The 18,470-nt window shown below is 34.2% G+C and overlaps 2 protein-coding genes across 2 annotated transcripts; both read left to right on the top strand.

Annotated features, from left to right (window-relative positions):
• The first annotated feature begins 5,162 nt into the window (after positions 1 to 5,162).
• On the top strand, positions 5,163 to 8,550 carry LOC145588203 (thioredoxin domain-containing protein 9 homolog). Its single transcript, XM_081644849.1, has 4 exons — positions 5,163 to 5,320; positions 5,404 to 5,679; positions 7,675 to 7,833; positions 7,906 to 8,550. The coding sequence occupies exons 1-4, from the start codon at positions 5,297 to 5,299 to the stop codon at positions 8,083 to 8,085; spliced, it is 639 nt and encodes a 212-aa protein (XP_081500975.1). The 5' UTR covers positions 5,163 to 5,296; the 3' UTR covers positions 8,086 to 8,550.
• Positions 8,551 to 9,756: 1,206 nt separating this feature from the next.
• LOC145588202 (putative disease resistance protein At1g50180) lies at positions 9,757 to 16,716 on the top strand. Its single transcript, XM_081644848.1, has 4 exons — positions 9,757 to 10,023; positions 12,520 to 13,544; positions 14,423 to 16,237; positions 16,361 to 16,716. Exons 2-4 carry the CDS (start codon positions 12,521 to 12,523, stop codon positions 16,402 to 16,404), a joined length of 2,883 nt encoding a protein of 960 aa, XP_081500974.1. The 5' UTR covers positions 9,757 to 10,023; position 12,520; the 3' UTR covers positions 16,405 to 16,716.
• Positions 16,717 to 18,470: the final 1,754 nt, after the last annotated feature.

Genomic DNA, 18,470 nt, shown 5'->3' with positions numbered 1-18,470 from the left:
AGTGGTTATGAAATCCCACATTGAAAGAATTCAAGAGATACCACCACAATATAAGGCTAAGGGGCTACTCCCCTCATTGCCATATGGTTTTGAGGTGGAACCTCCTTGGTCTTGTAAAGTGGTGGACTTGCACTCTCCCGTGACGGGTGCGGCCCAGGCCCGTATTTAACAATATGTCATTGGATTGAAAGATTTCCACATTACGCAAGAAGTTCTAAGGGCTTTACATGGTTATCTGATTCGTCTAACTAAGAACAAGTTTGGTAGTCATGTTGTTGAGAAATTTTTTAAAGAAGGTCATGAAGAATTCGTCGAACCTATCATCAGTGAGGTTTTTAATGAAAATGATCACGCAAATTTTCTTGAGATTCTTCAACATCCTACCGGGAACTTTGTTGCTCAATCTGCTCTACGTAGAACCAAGGTTAGCTTGATGATTTTTAATTAGTCACGCGATATCTTAGCTTGCTTCTTTTTACATAATACTTGGCTCGTATAATTGAATAAAATTATTTACGTAGTAGAAGGTTTTAATTGAATTATTTGATCGATTATTATTACAGATGATGCACCTTAAGCATGGAGTGTGTATGGGGATGTGCTTGTACCAAAGGCTGGTGGAGCGAATTGAGGCTAACTACGCGTTTTTGCACAGCCATATCCATGGCAAAAGGGTGTTGTCCCTTATCAGATGCCACAGGTTCCGTTGATTGCATCGTTCAGCTTGGACCGTGTTTGATTTCGTGTCATGTTGTTTGTCATTGTTTCGAGTATGTTATAATCTTGTGTTGTTTAGGGTGTGCTTGTAGTTTGAGGATACCAACTTATGTTTGTTTTGTAGTATTTTGATTAGAGTAAATTCTTATATTAGAACCATATATATGTATTGATATATGGTCTATGTGTCTTTGTCTAGTGATTATTGTGTCGTTGTTTAGGGATTATTGTCATTTATTTGGTGTCGTTGTTTAGGGATTATTGTAGTGCTAATAAATATCATCATTGTTGATGAACTAGTGTTCTATTCATTCAGAGTAATGGTTTATGAATTGAAGTATTAGTAATTCTTTTTGCTACATTTCCTCTATATCTAGTTACAAATGTACTTGTATTTCAATTCATTTTTATAATACTCCATAACATGTCATCGTGTGATTCGTGTCACTATTTAAAGGATATGGTTATGTGGAATGGAGAATTGAGTGTATACAAAGAATAGTAAATCAATTATTGACACTACTAAAAATTAAGGTTTTTGCGACCGTCTCAAACGATCGTTGAAAATAGCAAAAACGGTCGCAAAATTAATTACGATCGTCGAAGGTCGTAACATGACGGTTGTTATTCACATGGTCGCAAAAAAACATAATTACGACCGCATGACGGTCGCAGATTAATTGTGACCGTTTTTATTAATTTCAACGACCGCAAGTTAAACGGTCGCAAATAATATTAATTGCGACCGTTAATGAAAACGGTCGCAAAGCCGTAAAATAGCGACGGCCTAAAGCGGTCGCTAAAATTTTAAAAAAATAAAAAAAAAACAAAAACGCACCTAGTGCTGCAGTACTGCATGCACTTCACAAGCCAGCCCCACCACCACCATTTACCACCCACAACCACTTCCCAAACTTCTCCACCCATCGCGAATTCTAACCACCGCCGCCTACACCCTTAAAAACCTCTACCCACCATCACCGCACACCCAAAACAACCCCTAAACCAAAAAAACTTTTCAATTTATCAAAAAAATTACACCCTAAAAATAACCCACAATCAAACTCAAAAATCAACAACAAAATTCATGAAAATAACCCAGAAAAATTAGATCCAAAAAACCCACAAGGTTCACGAAAAAACCCACACAATTCACGAAAAACCCACACAATTCCAGTAATTAGACCATAAAAAAAAACCCACAAAGTTCACAGAAATTCAAAGAAAATAAACGAGAACTCATAATCAGACAAAAAATCTACAAAATTCGAACAAAAAATGAACAAATTCGAATAAAATCAACGAAAACTCAAAATACAACCAAAAGCAAAGAAATTCGAACAAATTTTCAAACAAAAATCGATAAAAAAAATCAAACAAAATTGAAAATTCGAACAATAAACGAAATAAAACCACAAAAATCGAAAATAAACAAAAACAAACAAAATTTTCAGAAAAATCAACATACCTTTCCCAATATATCTTCCTCTTTGGGTTTATATGGTCAAATTCGACCATGAAAACTTCAGATCTGGAATTTTTATGGTCGAACTTGACCATAAACACCAAACTTCGTGTGTTGCTTTGTACTTTGTCTGATTATCGGAAATGAAAGTTTGAGAATTAGGAGATAAGGAAAGATGGAGGAGAATGAAGGTGGAAGCTAAGAGAGGAGGGGCGTGAGAAAGAAGAGAAGGAAAGAGAGGAGTTTAGGAAAGATGGAGGAAGAGTGGCGTGAGAAGAGAGTGAGAGAGAGAAGGGAAAAGAAGAGATAGCGGCTGAGTTAGGAAAAATTAGGGTTAGGGTGAGTTGAGAACCTCTTTTATACCCGATTTTAATAAAAAAAATTAATTACGATCGCCAAAAACGGTCGCAAATAACGAATCTGCGACCGCTTTTAACGGTCGCAACTATTTTATTTTATTTTTGAATTATTTTCCACATGTTTTTTTTTTAAAAAAAATTATTCAAATACCCTTGCAACGGTTTAATTGGTCAAAAACGGTCGTAAAATTGCGACCGCCTTTAAACCGGTCGCAAAATTGCGACTGCAAAAAAAAAGGTCGCAGATTTCATAATTTGCGACCGTTTTTGTGACGGTCGTAGAAAAACGGTTGCAATTTAGCCGAATTTTAGTAGTGTGATATGTAACTTTGGATATAAGCTAACATGTTGAGAGTAAATTTTCATCCTTAAGGTGGTAATAAAAATCAAACTTGAAAAAATATACGAAGTAAGTAATTAGAGGTGGTGTTGTTGGAGACAAAGTGCTTACAAATGAAATAAGGTAATTGCTTGTGCCATAAGGAAAAGAGAGAGATGAAACTTTATGAGGGTAATATTTTCCCACCCTGGCCTCCTTCTAGCATGGGTGGACCTATTAAGCCCTCTTAGGGAGCATCTGCATCCCCATTTTGTGAAAAAAAATACAAATTAAGTCTATAGGCCCAAGTTCGTTTTAAAAAAAAGCCCAAAAATTTGGACCCCCATTCCAAATATCCATATATCATTTGCTGACAAACTCCTACTGCTCTTATTCTCATATGTCACGTGAAGATAGAAAAGCAAGTATTTTTTATTTTTTTAATTTTTAAATGCTTGGTTGGTTACTCACGTGAACCTCTTCTCTCACAACCCCTTTTTTTTGATTTTCTCTCTCCAAGTCTCCTTTTTCCAAGACTCAAACTCAAATGCCTCAAACTATTATAGCTTTACTTTGTGCATTTTATTGATTGAGATTGTATACTTTATAGTAATAGAGTGAGTGCTTGACTTAGGTAACCGATTGATTTTAGATTTAATTTACTACACCCGTTTCACATATTATTTACAATAAATGAATAATTTATGTCTCATAAATAATACAATTTGTCGCAAATAATATGAAACGAGGGTAATATATCAAATTGACTAGTTGTTTCTGATTATTTAAAGTAGTATTCTACTTTTTTACTAGTGAGAAGATGGTTGATGAAAGAAAAAAGAAAGGAACTTTGGATTAGTTTGTTCAAAAATCCAAAAAAAGGTTTTTTTTTTTAATTATTCCGTACGTTGGTATGATTAAGGGCCTGTTCATATTTACTGAACTGAGCTGAACTGAACTGAACTGAACTGAACTGAACTGAACTGATTGGAGCTGAACTGAACTGATTGGAACTGAACTGAACTGAATTAAGCTGAAATGAATATTTTATGTGAGAGGGAAATTAAGAGCTGAACTGAACTGAACTGATTGGAGCTGAACTGAACTGAACTGAAATTAAGTAAATATGAACAGGCCCTAAGTTGGAAAACATTTTGGACCCCCATTTATAAATTTCTGGATCCGCCACTGCTGGCTTCTAGTGTAACAATTACCCACAAATGAGGGTATTAGTTCTTTTTTGTTCACCTCATACCACACCCATCACTAACAGTGTATTTGGATATTAAAAAGGGAAGGGGAGGGAGGGGAAGGGGAAGGGAGGGAAGAAAGATGAGTTTTCCTTCCAAATCTCTCCATTGATAGAGAGATGAATTTCTTACAATTAATTCCCTCCATTTCTCTCCCCTCCAATTCCATTCCTTTCTCATTTGTTATCCAAATAAAAGATAACCAATCCCTTCATTTCCCTTCCCTTCCTTTCCCTCCATTTCCTCCAATCCAAACACACCAAATTACAATCACATTATCACTATCTCCTCCTTCCCTATATTCACTTTCATTTTGCTTAGTTTGACTTTTATTACCCTAGTAATACATAATCTCCCTCAATCCAAGCACGCCTTAAGATTTATGCCTTAATGGAACCTTATTATTCTAAGGAATTATGAATGACTTTAATATGTATATTAATTTAACTAATTTTTCGTATGTATATTAATTTAACTCGCTTATATCCCACGTGTTATTAAGATTTATTATATGATTAATTCAAAGACTATTATACAATTACTAAATTTGGAAAAAATCAATTAACATGTGACTATATCTCGCATTTTGAAATTAATAATAATAGCTATTTATGTCATAACTGTACTTGTATTAAATTTAATAGTATGATTGTGCATAAAAAAAAAAAAACAATACTCCGTATTATTTCCACTAAGATTAATATTTTAAATCTGTACACTATTAAATCATGTTTTTAAAATATACTCTTCTCTCAGTTTATAAATTCAAGAAAGCAAGATCACTCTTCTCTCAAAATTTTATCATAGCTCATCTAAAGAAAAAAAAAAGTAAATTAATTTAAAGAAAAAAACCCTAAGCTACCAAGTCAAAAGTTAAAACGGTGAAAAGATGCTCTCCTTTTTATGTAGAGGTGTCTTCTTGGATGATTGAGTCGGGTTTAGTCTAATTCAGGTTATAATCATATTGAATCAGTCTGTTAGTTTTAGAACGAATTCAAAAGGGCTTTAGCGCCGTGTGACCGTGTCAATTGACAGTGAGCAAGTGAGAAATCTATCTTCTAGACTTCTACTACCCCACCTAAATTTTCTCTCTCTTCCTTTCTCCCAATTTCCAGAAACAAAAACCTTCCTTCTACAATTTCCGGCGTAATCCCAATTTTCCCGACAAATCGGTCGAAAAATCAAAATGGAAAACCCTAATGTTCAACAGGTTCGTCAAATTCATCTCTCTTTTTCTCAAATATGTGAATCAATTTCGTCACAATTCTAAAAAAATTAATCAAATGTCTGCAGATTTTGGAGAAGCAAGTTCTAACAGTGGCGAAAGCAATGGAGGACAAGATCGATGATGAAATCGCAGCCCTAGATCGCCTCGAAAGCGACGATATCGAAGTGTTGAGAGAGAAGAGGATTCAACAGATGAAGAAAATGGCGGAGAAGCGTAGCCGTTGGATCTCTCTTGGCCATGGCGAGTATTCTGAGATTCCTTCTGAAAAGGATTTCTTCTCTGTTGTTAAAGCCAGTGAACGCGTCGTTTGCCATTTCTATCGCGAGAATTGGCCTTGTAAGGTAAAGTATCATCTTTTGATTTTTATTGAATTTTTAATATTTTTATTGTTTTTTTGGATTAATTATGAGAAAGTTATGTTTATGGAAGTATATTAGATCTGATATTTGTTTGATGTAGAGGAAAAGTGAACCTAGAATATAGAGATTGAGAGTTAAAAATGGGTGAATTTATTGTTTGATGTGGTTATCATGCACATTTTTTGGATTGTTTTGAGTATGGTGATGTAGAGGGGAAAAATGTAACTTTTGAACATATTGAGCTGAAGAATCGCGGTTGTTTGGTATTTCACATGTCATGGAAGAAGAAATTGGATCTGATTTTTATACTTCGTATTATTTAGCTTAATTAGGGAAGAATATAGTAGAAAATCAAATTGATGCATGGTTTTACGCCCAACTTGCTATTTAGAGCAGAATTAGAACCTTGCTTGGTCATTTAAAGTGGGGAGACAACTAAACATTCAATTTTTTTCGGGGGAACTAACAGTATTAAAATCAGTTATCTCAGGGAGAGGACATTGAGAAGATTATCCTGATATTGTTTTACAAGTGCTTAATTTCAGCATAATATAGGTGAAAGCCTATTGGAAGTTTTTCTCCGTGGATATTGGAATCAGGGTGTTTGTTCTCGTCTCTGTATAAGATTCCTATTTTGTAGAAATTAAGTTAATGTTGAGATGTTCTCCTTAAATGGCAAGTCGTACTCTACAGATTTGGATTAATTAATAATTTGATTTGATTAAATACCTTTAATATTATGTATATTATCTTGAGTCTTCGAGTCTGTGCCTTTTAACTTAGGTCTTTCATGGTACTGGCATGGTTTTTGCTTTATTGTTATGGATTCCTTGCCTAGCCTGGTGAGGGTTATTTATTTATTTATTTTAAATTTTAAATGGTCTTTCTTATGAACAAGGCCAGTTCTTCAAGACTAATCTCTATAACCTTAGCCGGTAGTATATCCTCTTTTTCTTTGTCAAATGTAGTAGGGTTACTGATAGAGGTGTGTGAAACAGTGAATAATCTGATTTTCAAGCACAGATTTTTAATTTGTTGCTGGCAGGGATGGCAAGAAGCTAATTGGTGGATTTTAGGATGATGAGGACTTAATGTGAAGTTTGCATGTTTATACTGTTAAAGTTAGTGTTGTAGTGATTTGGTTGGATGCTGGTAGCAGCCAGTGGTTTGACCATGGTATATCCGAAGGCCAGTTTTTAGTTTGTTTTTTTTGTTGTTTTGGGAGGGGATGAACAGGACACGTCAAAAGTGGATGCTTTCCCAAACTTTGGGCCAACTTTTGAAAATTCTAATTCTGGTTCATCTGTTTGTTCTTTGTGGTTTCTGAAGTTATTTTTAAGCTGAATTACACAAAAACCCAGCATACAGTTTGTTTATGAAGTCAGATTTTTCCCTGTGGGTGTACACTTTTGAGCTTCTTTAGGCATGGCACATGTGATGATGTGAATGATTTCTTGATTTGTTTGTCTTTTGATGAATTTAGGAAGTATTGAAAACAGAACAGTCTTTGTGGACATATTTGCTGCCGTCCAAATCTTAGGTCAGAGGCTTGACTGTAGATAATATGGTTTGTCCCTAAGTTTAATTTATTAAGGTACACACTTTACATCAAGATAGGCGTATATTTCATTCGAGGGGATTAGACTTCTTCCATTGGCTGTAAACTTTCAAACATCACTTTGGGTTACTTGTGCCTTCATGAGCTTGTAATCTCTCCTTTGACGCGGCGTTTAAAAATTCCGGAAAAAAGGTCCTAGTGATTTATGTTAATGACGCATTAAGGACTAATGGGGTCAAAGTATGCAAAGTGATGTGAGCTATAAATCTCCTTTAGAAGTAGTCTTTGATTTGAGGATGTCATGAATTGCAGAGCAGATATACTGAGAAGGATGTACTTCATATTATCATGGGAGGAATATTTGAGTTGCGTTGAACGAGTGGGAGTACTTCATTGATTTATATCTATATCATGTGCAGGTAATGGACAAGCACTTGAGTATTTTAGCAAAGCAGCATATTGAGACACGCTTTGTAAAAATTCAGGCTGAGAAAAGTCCATTCTTAGCTGAAAAGCTGAAGATTGTTGTCCTTCCAACCCTTGCTATTATAAAGAATGCAAAAGTTGAAAATTATATGGTATTTATCTGAACTCTACCATCCCTTGCCACAACAAACTCTTGCAAAGTATTAATTTTTGTTTATTTTTAGGTTGGTTTTGACGAGCTTGGTGGGAAAGATGATTTTAGCACAGACGAATTGGAGGAGAGATTGGCTAAATATCAGATTATCATCTTTGAGGGTGAATCATCAGTAAAGTCTTCCCGATCCCAGGGACATACCAGAAGTGTGCGACAAAGTGAAACCCATGATTCATCAGATTCTGACTAGAAATATCTGAGCTGCAAGCACTTTGGAGGCCTAGGTCACTTAGTTTGTCTTCTTGATTTCATGGCCAATTTGAATTTGATAGTGAATGCAGGGAAGAGAAAGGGGAAAGCAGAGCAGCTTGGGATGAGGAAGGGGAAAGAGGCTCCATTTTTTGGGGTGTAGTTCTTTTAGATTTGGTCGTGATCAAGTGGAGTTTAGATTATATATTGCTCTTTAAGTACAAAACCGAATGGCCTAGAGCCTGGCCTCTATGTTAGCTATATACATATACAATAAGTAGTCCACACATTTATATTGATAGGCTACTTATTGGTAGCGATATGTACGCATTGCTGTGTCCTTTATTATTAACATTAAAGTACCTATCAATCCAAGTTGACGAGTTTTTGATAATGTTGTGTTTTTGACTGATTGGCCTGTACTTTTTAGTGCTATATTGATTTTCTGAAATGGTTTGAATGTTGATATTATGCATTAGTTACAATGACCAACTCAAAATGTTTGTTATGCATTGAAAAGAATTCTCTGTTTGTGTTTTTGGGCCTTGAATTTTGAATTGTGCTTCAATTTCTGTGTTTTTTAGCTTGTTAACTGAATAGACTAATAGACCATCAATTTTTGTATGTTTTTTAAGCAATGTTATACAAGTATTTCGTATAAGATTTAGGGTTCAGGAATATTTCTGTACTATGCCCAACTAATTTCTACAGAGTATTTAGGAAGTGACTGCTAATCTTTTGATTTCACGCGACTATGACTATTCATTCTGGATGGAGAAGTCTTTTTTTAAAAATGTGATCTTAGTACTATTTTGTTTAAATAACATCCTTCTCCCACACATACTATACAAAGCAAAGAATAACTCTTTTTCCTAAAATCTTTTGTTTGTGAATTCATTTTGTGAATGACTTTGAAAACACATTTACATTACGAAGAAGTTGTAAATGGGAAATTGGGTTCAGTCTTTCTTTTACTTTTGAATGGCAAACAAGTTTTGATGAATAAATTAAAATACTTCATATACTTTAAACTTGGGGAAAGGTATAAGGATCTGGCATCTTATCCTTGCTATTTACTCTGCTTGCTGATTTTAAATGCTTACCTTTACCAATAAGTAATAAGCTGGTAACTCTGGAAATGATATGAATTCTCAATTAGGAAATCTGTAAATTAATGTATACAATATTAGGATTGATAGTATTTTAGACTAAATAAATTCAAACAATTTGTTTTTGACAATATACTTCCTCCGTTCTTTTTTACTTTACCCGTTTTGACTTTTATACTATTCACCACTCCTCCTTTGACTGTCTTTTGTGAATAATATGTAAGGAAAAACATATTCATGTGGGATCTTTTTAAATTCGTCTCAATAAGTACTATCATAATATATAACTTTTATAATTTTTACTAATGGAGAATTAAAGTTATTGATCATTAAACTTTTGCATTGGCAAGTGTGATAAAAGAAACAGGTCAAGTAGAAAAGAACAGAGGAAGTAAGTTATTATATTTCTAGACAAAATCACACACAAATAAGACAATTGTAGACAAAATAAGTTTTTTTTTTAAGAAAAATAAAGTTTTGACAAGTTAAGTCTTGATAAATTAAATCCAAATAAGTTCTGATAAAATAATACGAGTGCTATAAAAATATAGAGAACTTTACTTTTTGGTGTTTTGGCATCATGGCTTCCTTACTATGAGAGGAAAGGAAGGTTCTGTTTTTTTTTTTCCTCCAATGTATAAAGCTGATACAAATTTGGTGTTTTAATTCAACATTAATACTTTCTTCTTTTTTTTGTGTTTTTACATAACAACAAAGCATTTTAAGACATCACTACTGCAAGCTTACTGTTCTTTGTGAACTGTAAAAATGACCCAGCAGCAAAGGATCTACTTCAACATCTGACCTTGTCCTACCAAGATCAGTGCCAGGTAAGTACGATCATCCAGTTGATTAGAATTGATAACATGAAAATTTTACTCGCTTTCGTTTCATGTTGGCTCTACCCCCCTGCACCCTTACTTTTTGCATGATTATAGGAAATATCAGTTGAATGCAGGAAAAGCTTTAGACTACCCTATATCCCTGCACCCATTAGCATGAATTCAATGTCAATCGCACAAAGAGACGGTTGTCATTTGCAGGATTTTATTACAAAGATAAATCACTACCCTAAATAGACAAACTATAATGCTCAAAAGGAAGTATACACCTTTATAATACCTAGAATTTCTTTCCATCAATTAACGACTTTCCTAACATATTATTGTACCTACTTTCATGAATTCGTGTAATTTGGAGACATTAAACACGACATCCTAACTACTTAACAATCTGTTCTACTTATTTTCATTGAGAACTTCACGTCCTTGTTGAATTAAACACAACCATCACAGTTGACTATAATTGATAACTAGATATTGGGTTCATGTTATTAAAAAAAAAAAAGAAAAAGATATTAGGTTCATATCAATACCAAATTCATTCTAACCTGCATTGATAAAAATATAAAATAGAACAATTATTAAAGCAAGAACATAAGAAAATATTATTTGGGGAGAAAAGTCAAATATCAAACCTAGGGTTTAATCTAGGAAAAAATGTTTAAAATAAGCCAAACTTTTGCACAATTAGCTTAAAATAAGTCAAATTTTTGATTAACTAAGAATAAATTGACCTTTTTTTTAAGTTATTATCTTCATTTAGGCCAAATGACCTCCAACCTCTATAGGTTGGCTATGATGGAGATTTGGGTTTGTTGAAGGTTGAAGGGGCAGTGGGATTGAGGTGTTGTTAATGGTGTCATTAGGGAGGAGAAAGAAGGGGGTAGTGGAAGGTGGAGATAAAAAGGGTAAAATAATAAAAATTAAAATTCAATAAATTTTTCTTAAAAAAATCTAAGTCAATAAATTTAAATTAAAATTTTTAAAGACAGACCAATATAAATGCAATATGTTTTATATTGTATGAAGGCTTAATAAAAGAAAATTTATCATAAAAGTGAACTTATTCTTAGTTAATTAAAAGGTTGACTCATTTTGAGCTAACCGCACAAGGTTGATTTATTTTTGACAAATTTTCCTTTTATCTAAGACCATATTCTTTTCACCTTAAAACCATAATATTATGTAAGTAAAAATAAGTTCAGTTTATCAAAAATAATTTTAGTTCAGTCAGAATGATTTTTATTCCGTAAAAATCAGTTATTTTAAAGAAAAAATATTATTGAGAATCAATTAATTCAATTTAAGTTCAACAAAAATAATTTCAATACAATTAAAATAATTATAGTAAAACAAAATTTAGTTGTAGATAACAAGGCCTAATTCTAGATTAAACAATATTGAAACATAATAATAAGAACGAAATAAATCAAATAATACTTAAAAGTAATTACAAGAACAAAATAAACTTGGGAATAAACACTTTGTTTAGATTGAGAGAAAATTGGAGGGAAAGGAAAAGAAGAGCAAAGAATGATCCATCCTTTATTGTTTGGATACTTTTTGGTTAGAAGGAAGGGAAATGGAAGGATTTATTTTCCCTCCCACTTTAATAAACCTTCCAATGTTGGAAATAGTTGGAGGGAAAATGTAACCTTACTTTTTCCTTCCTCCTCTTTTCCTCCCCAATTCTTCATCTCCCCTCCCTTCCCTTTCTTGTCCTTTCCACTTTGCTATCCAAACAGACTGTAAAAGAATCTAATAAATCAAGCTACGTGAATTGGCTGCTACATCTATTAAAAGGCAACGCCACTCTTTAACTCCAATAAAACCCCCTAATCTATTTGATTGCCTTTGTATATATATCTTCAACTGGCTTTTGTAGTTTTTAGTAGGACCCAAGTCTCTAATACAGGGTAAAGCTAGAAACTCACATCCCATTCTAATCTTTTGCCAAATTTTTGATCAAGTCAACTGGTAGGAAAAGATCTTTCCTGCACAAGTATAAGCTTCCACAGGCAGGCAGGCCGTGGATGCTAAGTCAGCCACGATTTGGGCAGTGATGTAGGCTGCCCAATATTGCTTTACTATACATTTAATATAATTTTTCGCGGGCTGCTCATATATACCATCATTATATTCACCGCGTTAACTAGCTTTCTGACAAATATCCACAAAATGAAAATATAACTCAAGGAGAGCAATATTGAAATACAAAACAATGCTAAATCAATGTTGCGTGAAACTTGATAAATACTCCATGACATATATATTTGACATGTAAAATGTGTATATTATTGTGGTATCAAATTCTCTCCTGATACATATTTTTCACAGGATTTTTGCTAATTTTGTTCAATTGTTTTATTTATTGATCCCTACTTTTATTTTGACTGCCAACCATCTTTAGAATTATGGTATTCAGTTTTTTTTTTTTTTGATATATGTCACTTCTCAAATTCTAATTTGGCCGACTTAAAGCAGGATGGCTGATATCCAATCAGCTGCACAGTGGCTTGGAAGATTGGTTATTGAGGAAGCAAGATACTTAGCCAATGTGGAAGACAAGGTGAAGGAGCTACGAGATGAACTTGATTGGATGCATTGCTTTCTGAGTAATGCCGATGCAAGCAAATATGACTATGCCATGGCCCGGAGGTGGGTTGCTCGGATCAGAGAATTTGCTTATGAAGCTGAGGACACAATTGAGAGATTTCTCATCAGAGTTGATACCCAGAGCACAAGGCGAAGAGACATTTTGGGCCTGGTGAAAAAATATTCAGGTTTTTTGTGGGAAGCTCGATTGATTCATGAGATTGGATCTGAAATTGACTCTTTGAAGCAGAAGATCTCTTTCCTGACCTCTAAGTTGCATACTTATGACATCAAGCTTACAATGGGAGAAAGCTCATCCTCTTGGCTATTGAGAAAAAAGATTACTTTCAAAAGGTCTGTGAAAGAGAACATAATTGGACGGGAAAAAGATATGGATGAAGTTGTAGGTAAGTTGACAAAGAAAGAATGCACAGTTGTTTCTATATGTGGAGATGCTGGTGTTGGAAAGACCTTTTTGGCTAAGAAAATTTTCAACTACATAGAAATCAGGAAGCAATTTGAGGCCTTTGCCTGGGCTTATGTTTCTTCTCCATGTCAGAGTTCAGCTGTCCAGCAAGACCTTCTAAGCAGCCTCACTTCCAAATCGAAGGAGCAGATTTCTCAGATGACTGATGATGAGCTAAAGACTGAGCTCCGCAAGGTTCTGCGCAAATCCAAATGTTTTATTGTACTAGACGGCGTTTGGGGAAATGAGGTTTGGGATAGTTTGAAGAAATCCTTTCCATTTGCAAGCCTTGATAATGGAAGTAAGTTGTTGATCACAAATCAGCTAGAAGAAGTGGCAATACATGTAAATGAAAAGGCCTATATTCATCCGTTACGACCCTTGGATAAGGATCAGAGCAAGCAGCTCCTAGAAGAGAAAGTCAAAAACAATCCACCTGACAAATCTGGTATGAACCTGTTTCCCCTCAGCTGCACTCCCTTCCAAACACCCACACACACTCTCTCCTAGTTTATATGCCATTTTGTAAATTTTTTGATCGGCTTTTTCATGTGGTCTAAACTTAAGTATAGAAAAATATGTTTGGAAAATGGTTTTGAGTAGCCTTAAAAAGCTAGCTCTGCTCTACTTTATTGGCCAAAATGCAAAATTAGACTGGAGCAATGTTCACTTGCTTTGGCTGCTTTGCCCAAATGTTGGTTAATTTTTACTTGGAGCCTACAATTAATCTGGCCAGAAACTTTTGTAAACAACCATTGCGAACAGAAGATTCAAACAAGCAAATGACCAATACAAACAATTAAAATTTCCTCACTTTTTCATTTATACCAATTTAGTCTGTCCATTTAATTGAGTTCATCTACTTATGATCTCCAAGCCTCCAACCATGTTTCACTTTTTTTTTTTTTTCCTTTTGTCTTTGTGTATGTTCCTGTGTGTTTACTTTAATTTTACTCTAGTTTAGGTTATTGAATTGGAATTCTTGATGTCCTCAAGGTAATAATTTTTTTTTTTTTTTTTTTTTTTTTTTTTTTTTTTTTTTTATTTTTTTTATTATTACATTTGAAAGTAAAACTAGATGATGTGAAGTTTATTTGGTTGAACAGTAATGCCTTCTAGAATTTTTAGAATATGTGAAGTATTTGCTAACATAATGTAGTATTTTAACATACTAATAAATTGTGAACTTGACTTGGAGTATAGGGCTTTGATGCACCCAGCCATCCTCTACCTAATTTTATAATTCTGTTTGTCATAATTTTTAACTTTTTAGCGTCTGCTGCCAGAGCTTTACCATTTCTTCAACTGGATGTTTTCTCTTGTCAGACCAAATGGATCCAGAGAGAGTGAATGACATTAAAGATAAGATACTCAAATTCTGCAATGGCCTTCCATTGTTAATTTCTGTGCTCGGAGGAGTATTAGCGACAAAGAAGACAATGAAGGATTGGGAAGATGTCGACAAGTATATCAGCTCATACTTGACCGAGGACCACCACCAGGTACCAAGTTGGAAAAAAATACTGGAATTGAGCTATTATGACCTTCCATTTCAGCTCAAACCGAGCTTCCTATATTTGGGTTATTTTCCAACTAACCTGGAGATACCTGCAAAGAAAATTATTCGGCTGTGGGAGGCAGAAGGTCTTGTTTCCTCTAGTGACGACGAAATTTCAGAAGATACACTCGAAGATGTTGCTGAACATTGCTTGGCTGAGTTGGTAGAAAGGTCGCTTGTGCAGGTGGGTTCAAGGGGCTTAACTGGAAAGGTAAAAACAATTCTAGTCCATAACCTAATGCGTGATTTATGCATAACCAAAGCAACACAAGGAAATTTGCTTAGTATAGTTAAAGTCGGCTCTGAAGAGAATCAAGCTAAAGGTAAATCTTCCAAGTCACGTAAAGCTTCAAAATTGGAGAAGAAAAAAATTCGCCGCCTGGCCATTTACTATAGTGGTAAGTCTTCTGAGAAACTTCCCGGTGATTACGACCAAGCTAGGCACATAAGGTCTCTGTTATTCTTCAATACATTATCAAGTGATGATGTATTGATACCCTTAAAGAAATTACTTCTGAGAAAAGCATTTAACAAATACAAATTGTTGAGAGTCCTCAATATCGAAAATATTGAAATGCACAGTTTACCAAATGAAGTTGGATTCTTGATTCATTTGAGGTACTTGAGCATAAGAGGTAGTTGGGTTTCCACGTTGCCTTCAACAATCAAGAATTTAAGGTGTTTACAAACCCTTGATTTGCGTGTACTTTCATTTGTTCATGTGAGAATACCAGATGTGTTGGGGAAGTTGGAGCGGCTGCTTCATCTATACTTGCCTTCAAAATTATTCAACCTCCGCCACAAAGCAGCTAATCTCCAACTTGAGGGTTTAAAAAGCTTAGAGACACTCTCAAACTTCAGCAACAACTGTAGAGCAAAAGATGTCAAAAAGCTTTCCAACCTACGAAGATTTACCTCTTGTGCTTTTCTTTCTAATGATGACAGCATCAAGCCCCTCCTATCTCCGACCTCCAACTTAAAACACCTTGAACGTGTGTCACTCAAGCTTGAAGGTCAAATATTAAAAGAATATTCTCACACACTTGCAAGCTGTAGGCTCCGTAAATTATGGGTGAAAGGGGAGGTAGAGCAACCAATTGCAGAGATAAAATTTCCTCAAAAATTAACCCGGTTATCATTGAAAAATACCAAATTCCAGAATGATCCTATGGAAGTCCTTGAGAGTCTGCCTTCATTGAAGAAGCTTAGTTTAAAGCATGCTTCTTACACGGGGGAGGCTATGAAATGCTCTAGTACAAATTTTAAAGAGCTCGAGTACCTCACTTTAAAAGGCCTGGAGAGCTTAAAAGTTTGGACAGTAGAAGCAGAAGCTATGCCTAAACTATCTCACTTGAACATCAATGGTTGTCAGAAACTAGAGATGCTACCAGATGGCTTGAAACACGTTAAAAACCTCAAAGAATTGGCGATTTCATACATGCCGTATTCATTCTTCGGCTGGAACAGTCCCAAGGATTTGACAAAATGGGCTCAATACCGAAATGTAGAACATGTTCCATGTATCAATGTTTCTTATGTCCTGTATCTCGAGGATGTGCCCATTGAAATGCCGGGCTGTCAAGGTAATATAACTTGCATTATTATTTTAGCAAAACTCAATAGTAATGTAATTAATAATGACCCTTTGTGCAGTGGTGAAACTTAATTACTGAAGAGATTTGTTGTTGCTTATGTTTTATGATCAGGTTCAACAAGTCAAGTTTCGGAGATGCAGGAAAGTGAATGCTGATGCAGGGAGTTGATCTAATGAATATTGAAGTGATTCAGAAGATCTGTATTTGAGTATAATACTACTATGTATATGTCTATATAAGACCTTTGCTTAGATAAAGGTAAGAGACATTATATGGAGTTATATGTGAATAATGTGGTGTGATTATGTGTGGCGTGTTTTGGTAGACATTACCTGTATATTGTAATGTGTGTGATAACTAATAAGAAGGGATTTGTTTGAATTTTATCTTGTTTTGTGAATCAGAGAATGAAATAAAACCTAAACAGTTATGTTGTTATTTGTTTAATATAATTTACTTTATTGCAATTTTCCAATCCCAACATATTTCCTTCCTATTGTTAAAGGTTCTTAAATCATTATTGACTTTTCATCATGGGGATGTAGCAGTATATGGGGAATATAAGAGTATTTCTTATTCGAGTATTACTGTATAAACTACTTATTCAAGTTATAAAATGTTTATACAACAAAATACAAGTATACATTAAAATGATCCCAACAAAACCTTGCGTGTCAACTAAAAAAGAACCGAGGAAATAGTTAGTGGCTTGGAATGCAACCCAACAAAACCTTTTGTGTCAACTAAAAAAGAACCGAGGAAATAGTTAGTGGCTTGGATTATGCAACCCAACAGAACTCTATATAAGAATCGAGGAAGTAGTTAGTGGCCTGGATTATGTGCCCTACGTATATGTGTTGAGCTATAGATACATTTTTAAGTGGAAAAGCCCATTTAATCTCATGTATTTGGGCCACCATTAATTTGGCTTTTTAACCCAAGTGTTTTGTAGCTTGCTTCTAAAAAAATCTTCTGTTTGTTAGTTGACTTTTGGGAAAGCTCAGTGATTTGAGTATGTTGCCAACACAACAAGGGTATTTTTGCCGTGTGAAAAATGCAGTAGAACATCGGTTTTTTTTGAAGTGAAAAGGAGTGAAAAACAAAGGGTTTCAAAAGCAGCTACCGTTTGATCCGATTTTGCTGAAAACGTTGAAAATGACTCAGTTTTCTGGTGATATTCTTCAATTTGATCTCCATTTTTGTTTAGTTCTATGTGATTATTGTTGTTGATGGGCAAATTGAGTATCCATTTTAAGACTTGGAATTGTGTTTGTGTAACATTTTTTTATCTTAATAAGAGCAATTGGGTGGCCTCTTTCATCGTTTCGTTGTTTTTTCTCTTCTCTTTGAAGGGGGTTTTCTGCATAAACATCGTGTGTCCTTTGCTTGATTGTTTGTGCTTGTTCATTTCTATATTTTCTTGTTTATGATGTTTGATCTTGCTGGAGAATTATTGATCTTAGAGAATATATCATTTTGCTTGTGTTGGTTTGACATTGAACAAACTCGTAGCGGAAGCTGGCCTGTGGTTTATTTTATCAATTGATAATTCTGCCAGAGGTGTGTTTGCTAGATTAAATGATTTTAATTAAAAGCATTGTACATATTCGCTTGGAATAAAAAGTATAATTGCCGACATGTTATAAAAGTAATGACGTAAAATTATTTCTGTGTTAAAATTAGCAATAAAATTGCATAGAGTAAGGCCTTTTTTTGCTCACCTTGACAAGTGTAAGAGAAATAAGGGTTTATAAGGACATTTTATGTTCAACTTATAATTAAAATAAGGCCTTATTTGATTGCATTTTAATAATGGGAATATTTTGGATGAAATTACATTATTGCCCTCAAAAATATGAAAAAAAATAATAATAAAAGGGTGTAATAATACATGAGAATTACATAAAGGGGTTGTTTGACAATCGGCTGTTGGTTTGTTTGACTTAATAGCATTTGTTGTATGGATTGACTTTTTAAGTTAGTTGTTTAAGCCGATTATTTATAAAAGTGTTTGGTAAAATTATTTATGGCGGTTAGCACTCTATTAGTAATAATGTGGGCCAACAAGCCAAAGTAAATAGAAAAAGTTACTCATATTAGCTTTTTGGTAGAAAAGCCAGCTTAAAAGCTAATAAAAAAGCCAACTATTACACAAATTTTTTGGCTGTTTGACCAAATTAAAAAAAACCAAAAGCCAAATGCTAGGCAAAAAGCCAAATGC

This window comes from Chenopodium album, chromosome 17, assembly GCF_948465745.1.
Source record: "Chenopodium album chromosome 17, dcCheAlbu1.1, whole genome shotgun sequence".
NCBI lineage: Eukaryota > Viridiplantae > Streptophyta > Magnoliopsida > Caryophyllales > Amaranthaceae > Chenopodium > Chenopodium album.
The sequence above is the reverse complement of the archived record's forward strand: the minus strand, read 5'-3'. Positions and strand labels throughout refer to the sequence as shown.